Source organism: Anser brachyrhynchus, assembly GCF_964034855.1.
Source record: "Anser brachyrhynchus genome assembly, chromosome: 3".
NCBI lineage: Eukaryota > Metazoa > Chordata > Aves > Anseriformes > Anatidae > Anser > Anser brachyrhynchus.
The window spans coordinates 18211831-18228973 of record NC_137696.1 but is presented as its reverse complement, the minus strand read 5'-3'; the positions used below and the strand labels follow the sequence as shown (position 1 = coordinate 18228973).

Here is a 17143-nt window from a genome sequence, read left to right as displayed (position 1 = left end):
TCTGGTTAATGCAGGGCCATCCTCAGGGCCAGGCTTCTAATAAGCTTTGGACTCCAAAGGCATTGCCAAAGCCAGCCTGTGATTTATTTTATAAGATAGATAGAAAAATGAAGGCAGCAGCGGGCAGGTTTTGTCAATGGTTAAGGAGAAATGAGGAAACAACCAAAATACAAATGAATCCAGGAGTACTGAAGAACGAGTGCCTTCTTCATTTTGAAAGAACAATCTATCACCATGCATAACTGCTCAGAGCTGCCCACAAATCTCTTTGACATGTCCCTGTTCCATGTGAGCATAAAGATCTTACATTTTTTCAGGCACAATTATTACGAGAGATGTAACAAGGAGATTTTCAGTGCAAATTGAAGTTGTGGCATTGGAGTAAAAAGACATGAGGGTTTTTAATTCTCTAGAGAAAAGAGGTCACCTAAATATCTTTAAAAAAATCCGTTCTGAAGAGTGTTGCTACTATGATTTTCATTTACAAACAATTGTTAATTAGACTAAACTTGGATAAGCATTTCCTATTTATTTTGTCCTTTTTTTGCTTGTTCAATCAAGAGTGTGTGTGTGAACTGTTGCTTTTCTACTAGTTTTATTTTCAAACATTTCACAGTCTACTCCTGTAGCCTTATGAGCAGTCACCCCTCTACAGACTGCAGCTTGAAGAATACGTGTCTCCACCAACAGTTCAGTTCTCCATTGTTTTTAGTGGTTGGACACACCAGAACCTAATAAAGGTACTTTATATGTCAGCATTCGTGACTTACTGGCTGGTCATTTTAATGAAAACAGACGCCTGTAGAAGACAGAATTAGAAGTTGCTGGACATAAAAGGGAAGCGGAAGGGAGAGATGGATAGCACAGCAGGGGAGCACAGAAGAGCTACAAAGGTTATTGCTGTGGGACAACGTTGGATGGTACTCTGAAGTGGTTAGGAAACGTATCTACCCCAGAGGGGGGTCCTTGAGCTCACTGTGGTCTGGGCATAAAAGAGAGTTGCTGAATGGTTCTAGTAAGGAAGGAGTGAATATATCAGTACTGAAATAAATATATAAGTGCTGATATAAATGGGTAAGTACTGAGGAAGATTGGGAGATATGAAAAAATCCTGAAGAACTGCTTGCAAAGAGGACTTTCTAGTCCAAGTTAATGACTGCTAACAAAGAAACTCCTCGGGCATGTATTTTTTTGCCTTTCTTGATAAGTGTCTTTGTGAATCTCTCCTTCCTAAGGTTGGTACTAATCTAATAACGGAGTTATCACTGCTCCAACATGTATTTTGGAATCATAATGGCCTAGATGATTTCCACTGACGCTTCCCACTGTTGTTGATGCTGATGACGTTTGTGCCAGTGACAGGTCTGAATATTAACCTTTTTCTTTTGTCCTATTTGTTTTCTGGCAGGCATATACACTGAAGTCGTTTGAAATGAATGGTCTGCCCAAGGCGGTGCCTTTAAGTTTGCCTTATCAAGACTTCAGAACAGATGTGTCAGACTACTGGGAGAAGCCTAAAGTATCCCAGCGGATAAAGAGAGTTGATTTCTCAAATGTTGTCTTGACTGCTCCTTGCAAACCCCTGGAACCTTATCTGGAAATGAATGGAAAAGAGGAGGAGGAAGAAGATGAGGAAGAAGACGAGGAGGAAGAAGAAGATGAGGAGGAAGCAGAGGAGGAAGGGGATGAGATTGACATGCATAGTGGTTCCAGCAGTGACCTTAGTCAAAAAAGCACAGAGCGCAGCCAGGAGTGTGCACCATCCACACTCCTGGCCGATGACCAGAAGGGATCCAAGGGTCGAGCTTCCACGGCTGATGGGGACCTGGAACTGGAGGAAGGCTCGAAAACACTAGTGCTGTTTTCACCAGGTGATCTGAAAAAGTCCCCGGTGACCACAGACTTGGCTCCAGAAGTTGATCTGGGGACTCTTGCTGCACTGACACCTCAGAGCGAGCGGCCGCAGCCGATGGGTAGCCAACTAGATGTATCTGAGCCAGGGACCCTGTCCTCAGTCCTTAAATCTGAACCAAAGCCTCCCGTGGCAGTGGCTACAGCTTCTTCCCCATTTACCAAAGTTGAGCGCACATTTGTTCATATAGCTGAAAAGACCCACTTAAATGTCATGTCTTCCAGCGGCCAGCTGATGAGGCACGAGGAGTACTGCCCTCCGGGCCAGTTTGAAGAGGTGATTATTGAAGAGGAGATGGAAGATAACCTGGTGCTGGTAGAGAATGGAAGCATCCATTCGGGGCTAGAAGGGGCAGAGACAGAGAGCTGTGCACTTTCGGCTAATCACGTTGAAATCACCTCGGAGACGGTGGGAGAGCAGCTGGCCATTCCCAATGGCGTAGCAAAGCCTCCTGAGGACAAGCCAGAGTCCTCAGACAAAGTAGCGCTCTCGCTGGATTTGGAAGAGCCTGCTAAGGTTGTCACAAAGGAGCCTGACCTTGAGAAGTCAGCATCAGTAACAGAACACCTTAAGCCAGCAGAGATCCTCCTGGACACACCACAGCAGGGTCCCAGGAGACCTCTGGGCTCTAGGTATAGAAGTCGGATACCCATTTTGTTCTCCGAGGAGGACACCGGCTCAGATCTTTCAACTTCACTCTCAGCCAAAGAGAGGCTTTATAAGAGGGCAAAGCAACCTGACTTGGCTCGTCTCGTGATGGAGAAGAGGCAAAACCGCCTCCTTAGGCTGGCCTCAGGGGCGTCCTCCTCAGCATCCTCCAGCGATGAGAGGCGGCGGGCCTCAGAAACCCTGTCAGCCACCGGTTCTGAGGAGGACACCCATGACTCTGATGACTCCATCCCACGAAAGGCAGGGAAGGAGAAGGCTGGCCTCCTGGGGAAAGAAGAGAAACTCATAAGCACAAAGAGCAGAATTCCTCGGCCCATCACGCCAGTGAAAACACCGCTAGAGGCAATGAAGGCTGAGAGCTCCACAGCCGTGGCGATGGCAGTGCTGTGTAGCTCCCCACAGGATGCAGCTGTTGCCCACAGGTAAGCCTGAAACGCTGAGCAATGCAAGATATTGGACTTGTTAAGGAATCACAGTGGGGGATTTGCTCACCTCCCACTCCTTTACCCTTCACTTGGCTTGAATGAATGGTCCATTCCTGTTTCTTACAGTCATTTCAGCTCACTGACGTCTGACATTCCCATCTCTGTTGTCGTCTTTGGCTGATTCTGGCCAAAAGGCCAAGCCCCTCTTCACTTGCCCTGGCTTTGAAGCTTTCTTCCCTTCCATGAGCTCTTTTATTTGGTCTGATGCTGCTAATAGCAGATCCCTCCTTTGTTGAGCTCTCAGTCCTGCAGCATGTTTACCATGGCCTTGACTCCATAGGGGCACTTGGCCTGGCTATTGCGTTTAGCTGCCCAGAGATCCTTGCAGAAATTCCTCTTCATCCCCCACTCTTCTCTTTCCTTGCAGGCTTCAGGCACAGAGACCAGCTGGAAATGTCCCAAACGATTGCCGAACAACACAGACACAAAGTCGGCTTCCTCCTTCACCAAGTTCCACTTCTCTTCCTCCACGGAGCAGCTCACGGAGGTCCAGTTGTGCATCCCCTCGGAGCCCTGTTCTTCCTTCAAAAAACCCCAGTGCTTCCCCCAGAAGCCAGTTGCTGCCTCGGAAGGAAAGTCCTTCTCCCTGCCGGCAGCATAAGCCAGGGACTGCTCTTCAGCGAGTTCCACCTTCCCCCCGACCTCAGCCCCAAGCTCAGGCCCTGGGGCCAACAGGAGACTCCCTGCCCTCTCCTGGTGTGGCCAAAAAACGTCAAAGAGGAAAAACCCAGACTCAGAGTCCAGCAACCAAAGGAAAGCAGGTGTCCCCGGAAAGTAAGGCAGCTGCCAGATAATGATCTTCTGCCAACCCGACAGACTGGGTAACTTCTGCATATAGTATACACTTGAGATGCTGCAGCACAGCCTTCCATGCCGGAACCACGAGTGTATAGCAGTAGCTGTACTTCAATGCTTCACTCACTCTCCCCCCACACCGTCGCAATCAGCTCCCACGGGCCTGAGAGCCTCTGAGCCACGGAGCCTTCTTCGAGGGAAACATCCAGTCCGCAGCTCACGCTTGCTAATGCACAGCACCAAGCAGCGACCCAGGCAGCCTGCCTAGTGCCTGACCCTCCCCTCTCCCTAGGCATTCCCCTCTCTCTGTTAGCAATACCAGTCGCCAATACCGACCCTGGCTTCGGAAAGAGGAGCAGAGGTGATGAGAGCAAGGCCTGCTGGGGAGGAAGGCTCCTGTCCTGCAAGCAGCTCCCTCCTCTCTCTTTGCTGGAGAACACCAGCCTTGGCTGCCAGCACCTGAGTGTTGGCTCACCTCCTGCCACCCGTGTAAGCAAAGGATTGTCACCAGCTCAGCCAAGGGTGATGGATGTGTCGTTGTGAGCTGAGAGGAGAGGAGCAGGAGAGGGGTGGAGGGGGTTTTCCTCTCCTTTCCAGAGGTGCCTCTGCAGACAGGAGGGGGAGACAGGCAGGTCTTGCTGGATCCTCCTACCTGCTCCAGTATGTCCCACAGAGGAGGCAGTCTGTTTCTGCAGATGCCTGTGTGGCAGGTATTTAGGTGGAAGTATTGGCAGCTTGCTGGGAAATCAAGAGCGCTTGCTAATTGATGTGGAAGAGAGCACACTGCAGCTGCTTCTGTCTCAAATACCGAACTGTGACCTGCGGAGACCACATCTCCCAACACGGGTGGTTCCTCTCAACCGAAGTGTGGTTGGTGCTGCAGTTCTGTAGTCCACCAGACACAGCTCCATCCTGAAGATGTGAATAGTCACTGGATGCCTTCAGCTCGGGTGCCCTCTGCACCTAAATTCCTTGTGCTTTATTGTTCACGCTCTTGGTGTTTGTGAATTTTGGCACTGTGGTTGAAAGTTCCCCTACACAGCAGGGTGGGAAATAATTATCTTGTAGTATATTCAAAAGCTGCTGCTTTGCAAGGAGAGGTTTGCTGGTACACCGTGGGTATCTCGTGCATTTCTAATGGGGAGATCGGGTTTATGTCTTTCTCTTTCTCGGTGCTCAGCTCTTCCACACGTTGCGTTAGAACTAACAATGTGAATACAAAAGCAAGGGCTGTGCTCTTCAAATAATGTTATCAGAGCAGAAGCTTAGCTCTCACTTAGAATTATGCACCAACTTTTTAGCCCCCCAACTAATTAGGAAGGTTTGAAAATTCGAGCCAGGAGGATTGCTACCTGTCTGAGCCTGATGAGATCTTGAAGTAGTCACAAAATTTTCCCCTCGCCGCACAGGGGGAAACACTCCAGACCCAAATAGTTTGGGCTTCACTCCATTGTCATGCCTAAAAGAGGTTTTGCATGAGGCAGAACAAAAATGCGGATGTTCTGCCCACCCATACCTGCAGCTGCAACTAGCAGCGTCAGTAAATATTTGCAGACAAAAAAGCTTGATGGAGGAATCTGGATGGTAATAACCTTGATTCATTGAACACATATACAAACAGCCACATTCATGGCCATCAACTCCAAGGAATCCTGAAGTTGTTCACATCTACAGGAACTGCTCTGGAAAGTGTGGAGCGTGAGAGCTGTCATGGGGTGGCTGGGAGAACAGGGCACTCCTTGAACATCTGAAGAGGGAAATGCCTAGAAATAGGTGATGGGAATTACCTCTTTACACAACAGTTTCAGTGTTGGCAACACTAGGAATTTATTTTATACAGCTCAAAATGTTTGTTGTTCTCCTTAAAAGTTGTTCGCCCTTGTAGAGTAAGAAGCATAGCTTCTAGTCTAAAAACACATCCCAGCTCTCATCTCTGAAGAGAAGCATTGGGAACTCCACACCCAGATTGTGGTTTGATGGACTGAGCTATCTTTGCCAACAATGGCAGAGGTCCCTCCAAGTTCCAGCTGCTTTTTGCACTGTCACACCTGATGCTGGGGCAGCAGTTTGGTGAAATGGCTGGAAACACGGATCCAGTGGGACAACAGGCACTCTGGCTTGCTGGTTTAGTTTTCACCTGTTCATCAGTCAGGTTCAGCCTTTGGTCACACAAACACTTCTGCCAGAAGTGGAGGAAGGAGAGGACAGAGAGTGCATCCACTTCTTCTGGGGGCACGATGACTTCATGTGAGTTTGAAGTGTTGGTCCAACTAGGGCCTAAATATGCCCCACGTGTTTTGAAACCAGAAAACAGAATAAACCCAAACATACAGATTCTTTCTGGAAATACAAATGGTAATGACACTCCTATTGTTTTGTCAAGAGACCATTCATTTTGGAGTGCTTAGATGGTAAGACTTTGTCAGCAAAGCCATTACCAGATGCTCCATCCAGGTCTTACATACACATGCCAAAAAGACATTGAAAGAGCTTGAAAAGAGTGCTATAGGACTATTTATAGGATTAGCAAACCTGCCTTATCATGGGAGGCCAATGAAGCACAATCATTGTATTTGTTCAAGAGAAAGTTTAAATTAGAGTTGTCCATGGCCCAGCTATACCCATGTCAGGGAGGAAGCTCCAGGGCAGAAATCTATCTAGCACATGAAAGTAGGAAAGACTGAGTAGCTGAGAATGGCAGGTGAAGAAACTGGGCAAGCTTTTAGTTGTGAATTGACTATCCAGCAAAATCTTTCACAGGAATGTGGTGACTTTTTATTATTAAAAGGTTTTCTGAGAAACCTACGTGTCTTCTAAGAGGTCTTCCTACCATGACCCAACCACGAGTAGTAGGCAGGATGCTGGTGACAGCTCCCTGGTATGGTACAGTCATTTCCCCATCATGCAAGACACATGCCACATGTTGGAGAGCCACCAGAGAGGTCCCACAGGTTTCAGAAAGTCAGTGAAAGGTTTCCAGCACAGAAGATAACAACCTTTCCTCGTGCTGTTTGACAGGGCTGGGCTGATGGTGCAGCTGGATCCAGAGAGATCTGGGAGCACCAGCACGTGCTCCAGGATTTGGTGGCTTGCTGGTTTGGGTTAACCCCGCAGGGTTAGGAATTCATTCACTACTTCCCATCATCAGGCAGATGCTCAGCCATCTCCAGGAAAGCAGGGTCCATCACACGGAATAGTTTCTTGGGAAGATAAATGCCATAGCTCTGGTCTTCACCTCCTCTTCCTTATTTCCTCCCCAGTTTTATCGTTCAGCATGACGCCATACAGTGTGGAATATCCCTTTGGTTGCTCTGGGCCAGCTGCCCTGGTTCTGTCCCCTCCCAGCTCCTGGGGCACCCCCAGCCTCCTCGCTGGCAGGGCAGCCTTCATTGGTAGCACTGCTCTGCAACAACTAAAACATCAGTGTGTTACCAACACTGTTTTCATCACAAATCCAAAAGATAGCACAGTATGAGCCTCTATGAAGAAAAATAACTCTATCCCAGCCAAAACCAGAATGCTTGCTCCCTGTTCCAGGTGTCAGCAGAGATGCTCAGGAAAGCCTCTGCCATGCAGAAGCTGCTCTGGATCTCTTCACTTTGATGTCCAAAGTTCTGCCCTTCAAAGGTGAGCGTGGTCCCAGCGGCCAAACGCAGCAGATATGTTTGGAGGGAACTCAGCCTGTTGTGTTAGGGAAAAGTTAGCTGGCTGAGGGGGAAAGCAGACAATCCAGCCTCTCTCTAGCCCTGAAGGACACAGTGCCCTGTTACATCCCCAAAAGGCAGGAAAGGCATGGCCCTGCTGTTCCCTGCCATGGAACATGGTGCACGGGCTCTGCCGAGCCTCAAGGACACGGAGGGCTGCTCAAACACCGCTGGTAGTGTGCAGCAATTAAAGCAGAGAAGATCCAGCTGACCAGACCAGAGGAAATCTCTAGGAAAAATAAACAAATGTGCTTGGAGTTGGGGGAGGAGAAGCAGACTTCCCAACACTTTTCCACATTTGTGGGGATTTCTGGAAGCAGCCTGACACCACGTGGTTCCCTGTTGGTGTGTTTGCTGCAGGGTCTGTCCTGGCCAGCTGCACATGGCTGTGAGTTTTGAGGGGACTCCTGGAACAGCTCGCCACCGTGCTTGTGCCTGTGTGTGCATGTGTGTGGGTGGCAGGGATGGTTTGGATTTGCTCAGGAGTATGCCCAAAGTTGAGCTTTGTGGGGTTTTGTGCGTGCTGGGAACAAAAGTGTCTTTGAGTCTACCTGGTATTGAGAGATGCAGCAAACACTCTGCTGAGAGTTTTCGCTTTGCTGGGGTCTGCAAAGGTCCTGCCTGCTTTCTTGCATGCCAGCTGAGAAGATGGGATGCAGGCTGCTAAAAATGAGTCAATGGCTGCTGTCTGTCCAGGAGGCATTTACAGAGACACTGGGGTATGGGAGAGTGTGCTAAGTGGTGGATCTGAAAGACAGTTCTCAGCACTACAGCAGCATGATGACAGGTTATATGGGCAGAGGGAGCAAAAAGACTGATGGTGCCCATCAGTCTAATGCTGTGGAAGGGCGTAAACACGTGATGGAGACGCTAAACTGAATTTGGTTGGCAGCACATACACTTCTGCTTGTCTTGGTGCAAAACGTGTTTCGGTCACAGGCATCTCTGAGTTGTGCTTGGAAGTTGTGAGAGGCAGGACACTTTGCTTGCCCTTTCTAAGTAGAGAGTATTATAATATATATATATAAATATATATAAAATTATAACGATATAATATAAGTAGTGTCCATTATATATAGTGGCTAAAGGTTGAAAAGGATCCTGGTACCCTCAAAGAAGTGCCCTGGTGCTACATGACTTCCAGAGTGTGCGGGACTGTGCGCTGCGTGCGGTGACATGGGTGGCGACACAGGGCACCCCGCTGAGCGAGTGAGGCTCCATGAACCAGGGGCCAAAACACACCGCCTTGTACGGTGGGCAGCCCTCATGCCTGCCATCGGAGTTGTAATAACCAGTGGACTGCCACACACCTCTGTGTGGCGTGGATCTGGGTCTGGAGACTGCTTGGGTGGTGGCCCTTCGCTAACACAAGCATGGTGTTGTGTGCTAATGGCATGCTTCGATCCAAAGCAAGTTGTGGTGGGGCAAGGATATCTTTGATGTTTCTCCTTTCCAACACAGAGGTATTTTCTCAGCGTAGATTCTCTGTCAGAAGATGGCTAAACATCTCCTTACAGCCTGACCAGCTCCAGCAGTAGCTCAATGGTCCCTTAGCACACCTCTTCCTTCCCTGTATAGTTTACTGTCCCGTGGCATGATCCCACCACTACTCCATGTGCACAGACACTGATGCCCACCCGAGGCCTTGCTCCACACATCAATAAACTGCAGTTAAATTAATCCTGTGAACACAGTACCAGTCCCTTTGTGGACCTGACGAGTTTGGTTTCGAACAAGCTTCTTCTGGCTTAACTGGCCCGTGCTCCATCTGCCATAGGCTGGTTTCACAAAGCACACAGGGACCAGCTGGGCATCTGCCACCACCATCCATTTGCCAGCTGCTCCAAGGCTCTTTCCTCCTGTTTTATGTGCCAGTATCACTGAGAGCAGGGTGGGAGCCCACGGACTCCCTGCTTGCTGGCCCCCAAGGTCTTCTGCAGAACCCTGAATGTTTTTTTTGCTCTTCCTCAGCCTCTCGCTGATCTCCGAAGGGCTGAGACCATGCTGATGGTAATAGCAGAGCCAGCTGACATTAAGACAGCAGGAAGGGAGCTACCACAGCAAATCCATGGGTAGGTTCCTGGTGGGGACTGAGGTGTGAGCACCTCCTCTTAGATCAGAGCAGGCTGCAGAGGTGAGATGTTCACGCTGGTGAGGGCACTGCTGTGCTGCCATCAGCATGGCCTTGCCAGCACCTGCTCTGCCTCTGGCTTGCCTTGCATTGCCGCTGCCCTGGGTGCAGAGAGACCTGGCACGGGGTCGCTGAGGGAGGCAGGGGCTGCTGTCTGCGTGGCACTCGGGTAAATGGCTGCTGGGGTGCCAAGGCAGAGGTTCTCAGGCTGGCATCTGCAGGTGGTGTGAAGAGCTCTGCAGAACATGGGGGCTAGGCGAGGCGTCCACGTGTAAAACCAGTCCGTGTGTGAAAACCAGTGTCAGTGACACTGCTGTCGTGTGGGACCTGGGCCGCTTCTTCTCCAGATGGGAATTGGAGCTGGAAACGCAGATAATTTTGTATATCTCCTTTTAACACATTACCCTGGGACTCTACACTCAGACATCATAGCTGGCGCACCGATGTTGTTTTCCTTCACCTCTTGACACAGTCCGACAAAGTCTTTTGGCCTGGAGACAGGACTCTTGCTCCTTGGTACTGTCTGGGAATGCGACTGGGTCCCAAGGCTAAATCTCTCTACATATCTCCTTTGCATTCATTAGGAAAGCAGCTCGAGAATGTTTACACACTGCAAACAGAATGTACAACTCCGACCAGGAACCACAATCCGGTTCAACTGCATGGCAAATTTCTTGGCCATAAAATCTGGCATGCATCACAGAGGCCCTGTCTGTGTACAGATCCACCCGGCATTTGTCATAACTTCAGATCACGTCTTAAAAAAAAAAAAATAAATGATGATGCCATTTCTTGTTCATACCAGACACAGTTGTCATTAGATTTGTTATTAAAAGGGGGTTTCTTGATCATGCCATTAAAAGCCTGTCTACCTTTTCATCAGTGTCTTCTCCCATTCATTGGTGTTGCCACGCGAAGCAGAAATACTACCTGATTTTTTGGCAAAGGGTCTTTGCTGCAGTTGTGCTTGGGTTTCATTCCAGTTGTGTGGCAACTGGGGCTCCCATTGCTTCTCTGACCCCTCCTACTGCAACCACAGCGTCCCAGGTTGCCATAAAATCTCCCCACAAGGTATATTATTTTTTCCTACATCATCAACTCCTCGGTTGCTCACACTCCGCAAGGAGGTGAGTGTGTTGGACCTGCCTCACTGCAAGAGGCTGGGACCAAGCCCAAAAACACGTCCTGGAGCATTCCCACATTTCAGTAATGAGCACATTTGTGCAGTTGCTTGCAGGACCCACGGTGGGACCCACGGTTGGCTGGTCCAACAGCAAGCCAACAGCATGAGAAGGACTTCCACCTCCAGAACAAAATAAAAGGAAACCCAGAGCTGCTAGATAAGAAGGAGTAGCAAACCATTTGTAAATAGCTTTCCGTCTGGCTAACTGTGTAGCTACAAGGCAGGTCTTCCTTTTCTTGCTTGCTCTCACTGTTTTTCTCAAAAGGCTCCCTGTCTTGCAGCCCACTATCTGCCCTATACCCAAGTCCTGAGAAAAATATATCTTTAGGTCTCCTTGTGGATCCAGGCTAGTACCTGCTCACCCATCTCTGTTGATGCTGGGGACTCTCCATCCCTGCCCACACTCCAGCATGGGTCACCCCAAGGCAGGAGCTGCTCCTGTGGAAGATGCTCCCAGGAAACTCTCTCCCCATTGACTCCCACCTTACCATCCCCAAGGAGTGAGAAGGAGGCCAACAAGTCCCTTTCATTAACACGTATCATGAAAGACACAGTAAATGCAATCAAATGATTTACTCACTGCAGCAAAAAGTGAGCAAAGGAAGTCGATCTGCCCCCGATATGGATTGCAGAGACTCTGTGGTCTAGAAACAAAGCAAGCACAGCCAAAATAGGGATTGGATTCTTCAGAGAACAAATAGCAAAATAATATTCAGCTCCATGAATAAATAAAAAACAGCAACAACAACAACAAGGATGATGACCAAAAAAAGACCCAGACAGGAAGAATTGTGCTCACTATCCAATGAAGATGGTTGGGCATTAAAAATAATCTAAATGTGGCTCAAATCACTGGTTAAAATAGTGATTAAGAGGCATTAGTGCTCCCAGGCAGCAGCAGGAGGATGTGGGGAGGGCACGAAATTCAAATTTGCTTTGTCCTGTTTTTTGATTTTGTGGTTAGGGCTGAAATACCTCTCCAAAACTTTTTAGTACATGGCAAAATACCTCAGCCAGTGTCACTATGGTCTAACACACTAAAGGAGTGCTTCGTCTGGGGTCTTGGATAATAAAAAACCACAGGTTAAGAATATAATTTGTAGCAGTCAATGTGATTTTATGGGAGTTGGCTTTGTTAGGCAAATATGGTAGCTTTTTGTTTGGTTGGTTGGTTTTGTTGTTATTGTATAGCTAATCTTACACGACATTTAGCTAAATATCCCCAGACACATTATTTCCCCATCGATTCTTTACACTGAGCTGCACAGTTCACAGGTGAGAGCTGCTGGTCCCACCAGAGCCCTAGGACACATCTAAGCCAAGGTGGGATAAAGCAGCCCTTCATAATCCAAATAAAGAACAACGAGGAGCAGCAGCAAGGTTAGTGTCCTTTGAACACACTGTGTTTTCTGACAGGAGAACACCTGCAGTTCTTCTCAGCTTTAAAGAACTGTGAAAAATTGGTTAGATCACAGAAAAGAAGAAAAAGTAAGTGCTGCCTCAGAAAGATGATCTTATGATAACAGGTTTTATTCTTTCTGCTACAGCCAAAAGAAAACACAGTTTGTTTGAGTAATGAATCTAAATCCATAGAAAGAAACATTGAGATCTACAAAGCTCCTTAAAGTCCATTTCAGGAACAGGCATATGAAAATTAAAGTTGGGCAGGATCAACCAGGAAATTGAAGAATATTTTGGAATCTCTTGCATCAGCTGCCAGCAGGACAGGTTGAGGAAGGGTTTCAGGGGGCTAATGCAGCCACACGGAGATATTTCAAGATAAGAAAAGCCCCAGTGTAGACAAGGTGAGCTCACCCCAGGTTGAGGGGAAGCCTTCCCTGCAATGAAACTGAGGGAGCTGAGGTTGTTTAGGCTGGAGAAAAGTAGATTGAGGGAAGACCTCATCCCTCCCCACAACCACCCAAGTAGAGGCTGCAGTGAGGGGGGGTGTCTGTCTCTTTTCTCAGGTGGCAAGTGATAGGACATGAGGAAAAGGCCTCAAGTTGTGCCAGAAGGTATTTAGATTGAATATCAGGAAGAATTTCTTCATGGTCAGGCTGGTCAAGCATCGGAATGGGCTGCCCAGGGCAGTGGTGGAGTCTCCATCCTTGGAGGTATTCAAGAGATGCATGGACGTGGCACTAACAAACATGGTTTAGTGATGGGACTTGGTAGGTCAGGTTGATGGTTGGACTTGATGATCTTGAAGGTCTTTTCCAACCTAGATCATTCCATGATTCTATGAAATGCAGGTTCTGCCTGTTGTTCCTGGCCCTGCCCTCATCTGCCCTCTGATTTCAAACAGTAGCTACATCAGGGAAGAGACTCTCAGGCTGGGCCTCTGGACTTGGCTGGACACCAGAACAGCTGACACAAGAAAGGGTCGTCTAGGCCAACAGCTTCAAGGAAATTGCTAAAATGTGTCTGGGTGGGATATTACAAGAAATCTCAGTGGCCCCTTGGAGGATGATGAAGAGCTGGGGATTATCATCTGTGTGGGTATGGCTGGTGGAGGAAGGGGTAGGCGGCAACATTTAAGATGTTAGGCAGGAGGTTAAAGATCAGCATCCCTACAGCCACATTCTCTGAAGTACTGTCAATGCTACAGGCAGGACAGATGAACTGGCAGACCAACGAGGGGTACAAAGTTTTAATGAAAGGCTCAGAAGATTGGGTGTGAAAAGAAATTAATTAGGAACTCAGATACTTGTTTTCAGGGGTGAACAGACGTAAAGACATGCACTGCATCTAAACCACAATACAACCTGTCTGCAGGCATGTAGAATTATTTAAAAATAAAATTGTGTTAGAATTTTAATGTAAAGCCTAGATGTAATTTGAAAACTAAACATCGAGCATCCCGTTTGGGATGACAGCATCCAATAAGAGCTGTCACAGAGCCTGAATCCTCAAACAAGGAATAGGCTGGAGGCAAGAAAATCATCTGCAAAGTACCACTTGATAATTGCCTTGTTCTTACAGTCTTTCCCAGACTTCTGCCTGCTGCTAGAGTATGGAGTGTGATTCTGATTGATTAAAGAAGTCAAAGCCTGGGTCAGAACGACTGTTGCTGTATTGATTAAATTTCAAAAGGAGAGGATCCCTACTCAAACACAGGGCAGAAAAATCAAAACTGAAGTCTCAGTCACCCCAGATAGGAGCTAGGGGATGCTTAAATTTAAATAAGACAGTTGGTAGGAAGGAAGATAATTGGTGGAACACTAATATCAATGCATAAAATATGCAGGAAATAGGAGTAGTTCCTATTGCTGGAGGTCTGGTGCTGTGTGGTAAAGGATGCTCCCCTGGACACTTTTTTTTTTTTTTTTTTTAGCTCCTTTGGGGGAATGGCCAGCTGGGAATGGTCTAGGACAAGAAAAGGGGGCTGATCAGAGCTGTGGAGTTACTGGGATGTGATGAGCAAACAGCCACATGGGCAAAGAAACACCAGCAGGTCAGGCGTTAGACCTAGCTTCACCCACTCCGTGATCACATACAAATCACTCTCAGCAGCCACTCACCCCAGCTCCTGCTTCAGTGGAAGAAAACGTATGACTACATATACTTTCACACCCACACCTTTACTGTCTGCACAGGATTTCCAAAAAAAGCTTTCCAGCCAGTGCTATATTCTGCTCCAAGATCCCCAGACAGCATTACATGTCTTTTTGAGGTAAAACCCTGCCATTGGGACATGAGAGCACTAATGTGCCTTAATTGCACTGCACAGCTTCATCTGCCACCCACATCTCCTGTGCCCATGGGCCAGGAGCCCAGTTAAGCTCAGGCCTGCATCCCCATCCCCGTTTGAGCCTCATTAGATGCATCCCTGTCTCCAGCCCTGGCCCTTGGACCTGCCTTGTAGCCTTGTCTCCAGACCCTTGTGCTCCAGACTGGGCTCTCTGAATGGACGCAGGTTCCTGCTGGCTGTGCTGAGACCATAGGGGACTGGGCCCTGTTCGTGAGGATATGGCCAGTGCTGGGGTCCCCTCGGCTCCTGGCTCATCCCCTTCTTGTGCTGCTGTCTGAACCAGTAGGTGTGTATCTTGAGCTCTGTCAATGTGTTACTTCACACAAGATTATCCTCTGCAAATGGCAATGGATTTCCCTTTCCTAATGTGTCTTTCCCTGTTTGAAGGAATAGTTCAGGTTCATCCTTCTGTCCTTAAAACCCTGCCTAATAATTCAGTCTGCATTTCTGCCCTGCTACAGTTTCTCAACAGCACTGGTGAGATGGGAGCACAAAGAAAATAGTTCCACAAAATGGCTGTGGGAAGGGTCACAAAGCAGCGCTGCTGGGTCTGGCTGGGGAACAGGCAGGACGCAAGCTCTGGCTGTGGAATGGACCCAGATGGTCACACATGGCAGAAGATGAGGAAGTGGCTCATGTGGCTTCACATTAAAGCTTTTGAGCAAGAAAGGATTTCCCCCTTTGACAGAATTATATCCCATCAGGCACCAGCAGGCCTGGTGTTGTGTAGACCATCCCATGATCATAAATAAATAAATAAATAAATAATACCAAGTGATATCAGCCTTGCAACCAGGTATTGATAAGCTGGTTCCGTTTCTCCCAATATCATTCCATGCAACTGGAAGGATAGAGGTAAACACTACCTGTGTCTCTGATTCCTTAACCAAATGTGACACCAAATCAGAATGGCCAAAAGCCACTTTCTTCCAACAAAAAGCAAAGATTATCAGGAGGCCTCTGTTGGCCTATCCTCAGCTTTCTCCAGCTGAGCTAGAAAATCTGGTGCACACACCTCCTGCCAAGAGCATCTGGATACACCACTGCTCTTTAGCCTGACACTGCCAGTGTCATGAGGAGAGTCCAACTCAGCTGACTTTGGCCAGCTCCACAGGATCTCACTGTCCAAAGAGCAAATCATAGAAAAAGTAGACTCCCAGCCTGCAATGAGCTGCAGTCAGATGGGGACACCTCTGCCCTCTGAGGCTGAGAGGAGTCTTGGTCATTGCCTCTGGTGGAAGCACTATCTTGCTATTGCAATCTTGCATGTATCATGTATTTTCAAGGCAGTGAGGCATAATTTTGGGGAGGCAGCACTTCAGAATCTTCAGGTTTCCCACAGGAGAAAAATGCCATTTAAATGCCAACCCACGACAACTGTTCAGACATCCAGTTATTATGCAGCAATTGACTTACCCATGGTGTGGCCCTAACTGCTAAAGGAGCAAACCAACTCCCTTGCTGCATTTCAAAAGTGCAACCGGAAAAAAAAAAAAATAATAAGCCAACTCATTAATGACTGGGCTATTTAAAAATCTTCCCTCTCTACCAATAGTTGGCCTTCTAAAAAGGAGAATAAAGACTGCTGAAAAATATATATATATAGAGAGAGAGAGATGTGAAGTAAAAAGCAAACTCTTCTTTCCAGTTTCTTATGTGAGCAGTCAGTCTGCTCTCACTGCTGCCAGGCAGGTCCAAGCCATTTGAGGCAGGTCCTGGGTCTAATCAACCAAGTGGTAGGGCATAGTCATGGCGTTTGTACACATGGTGATCATTAACTGTATCTGGTGACTGGTTAAATGAACGTGTTTGGGTTGGAGAAAAACAGCACTCAAATAATGTATGTTTTTAGCAATTGCACTATGAATAGGAGAGCCCCAGGAGTTGCAGCGCAACGAACTGTAACCTCATTTCTGACGAGGAGGCTAGACCTGCTTTGTAGTTTAAATATGCAAGAGCATATCGACGAGAGTTCCTGTTCCTTGCTCTTAGAAGACCAGTGGTGAAGAAAAACAATTTGCCCTTTAGTTCCTTCAGCTTAAACTGTAACTCTGGAGGGACGGTGTTGTTGGGTGCCCCGGCTCCGTTCCTGCTTGCTTCCCCCACGCTCATCCCAGGATAAGCACTGAAATGCTTTGTAGCAAAGACTGGGTCAGCATGTTAGTTAAACATGGATGGCCAGGAATGCTGCTGAGACAACCAAAGATCTCCTGAGGTCACAGCGTGGTGTCCTTTGCCTTGTAATCCTGGAGGGAAGGGTCCTGCAGGCTCCTCAAGAGAGAGTCAGGGTAAAGCCCCCTCTCCCACTGATCCCAGCTTAACCTGTCCTGATCTCACCCCTTTTCCAAAGCCTGCCCAGTTGTGGGGCAGGGAGCTGCATCTGTCTTGTCTTTAAGTGCCAGTGATCCTCCATCCAGGTCTCTGCTGGCCATGCAAGAGATTGTGCAGTTCCTTGCAATTTTGGCAGGCCTGGGCTACCTGGAGCTGCTGGATTTTTTTTGTTTCTGGCTCAT

General features: G+C 48.0%; 1 protein-coding gene across 7 annotated transcripts in view; it reads left to right on the top strand.

Annotated features, from left to right (window-relative positions):
- Nucleotides 1-10572, top strand: part of TTBK1 (tau tubulin kinase 1) — a 108256-nt gene extending 97684 nt beyond the window's left edge. For all 7 annotated transcript variants that reach the window (XM_080585845.1, XM_080585844.1, XM_080585842.1 and 4 more), the window contains 2 exons: nucleotides 1409-3003; nucleotides 3434-10572. In XM_080585845.1, coding sequence (XP_080441971.1) covers nucleotides 1409-3003; nucleotides 3434-3860 — 2022 coding nt within the window. In that variant the 3' untranslated portion in view covers nucleotides 3861-10572. The remainder of the gene's footprint in view (nucleotides 1-1408; nucleotides 3004-3433) is intronic.
- Nucleotides 10573-17143: the final 6571 nt, after the last annotated feature.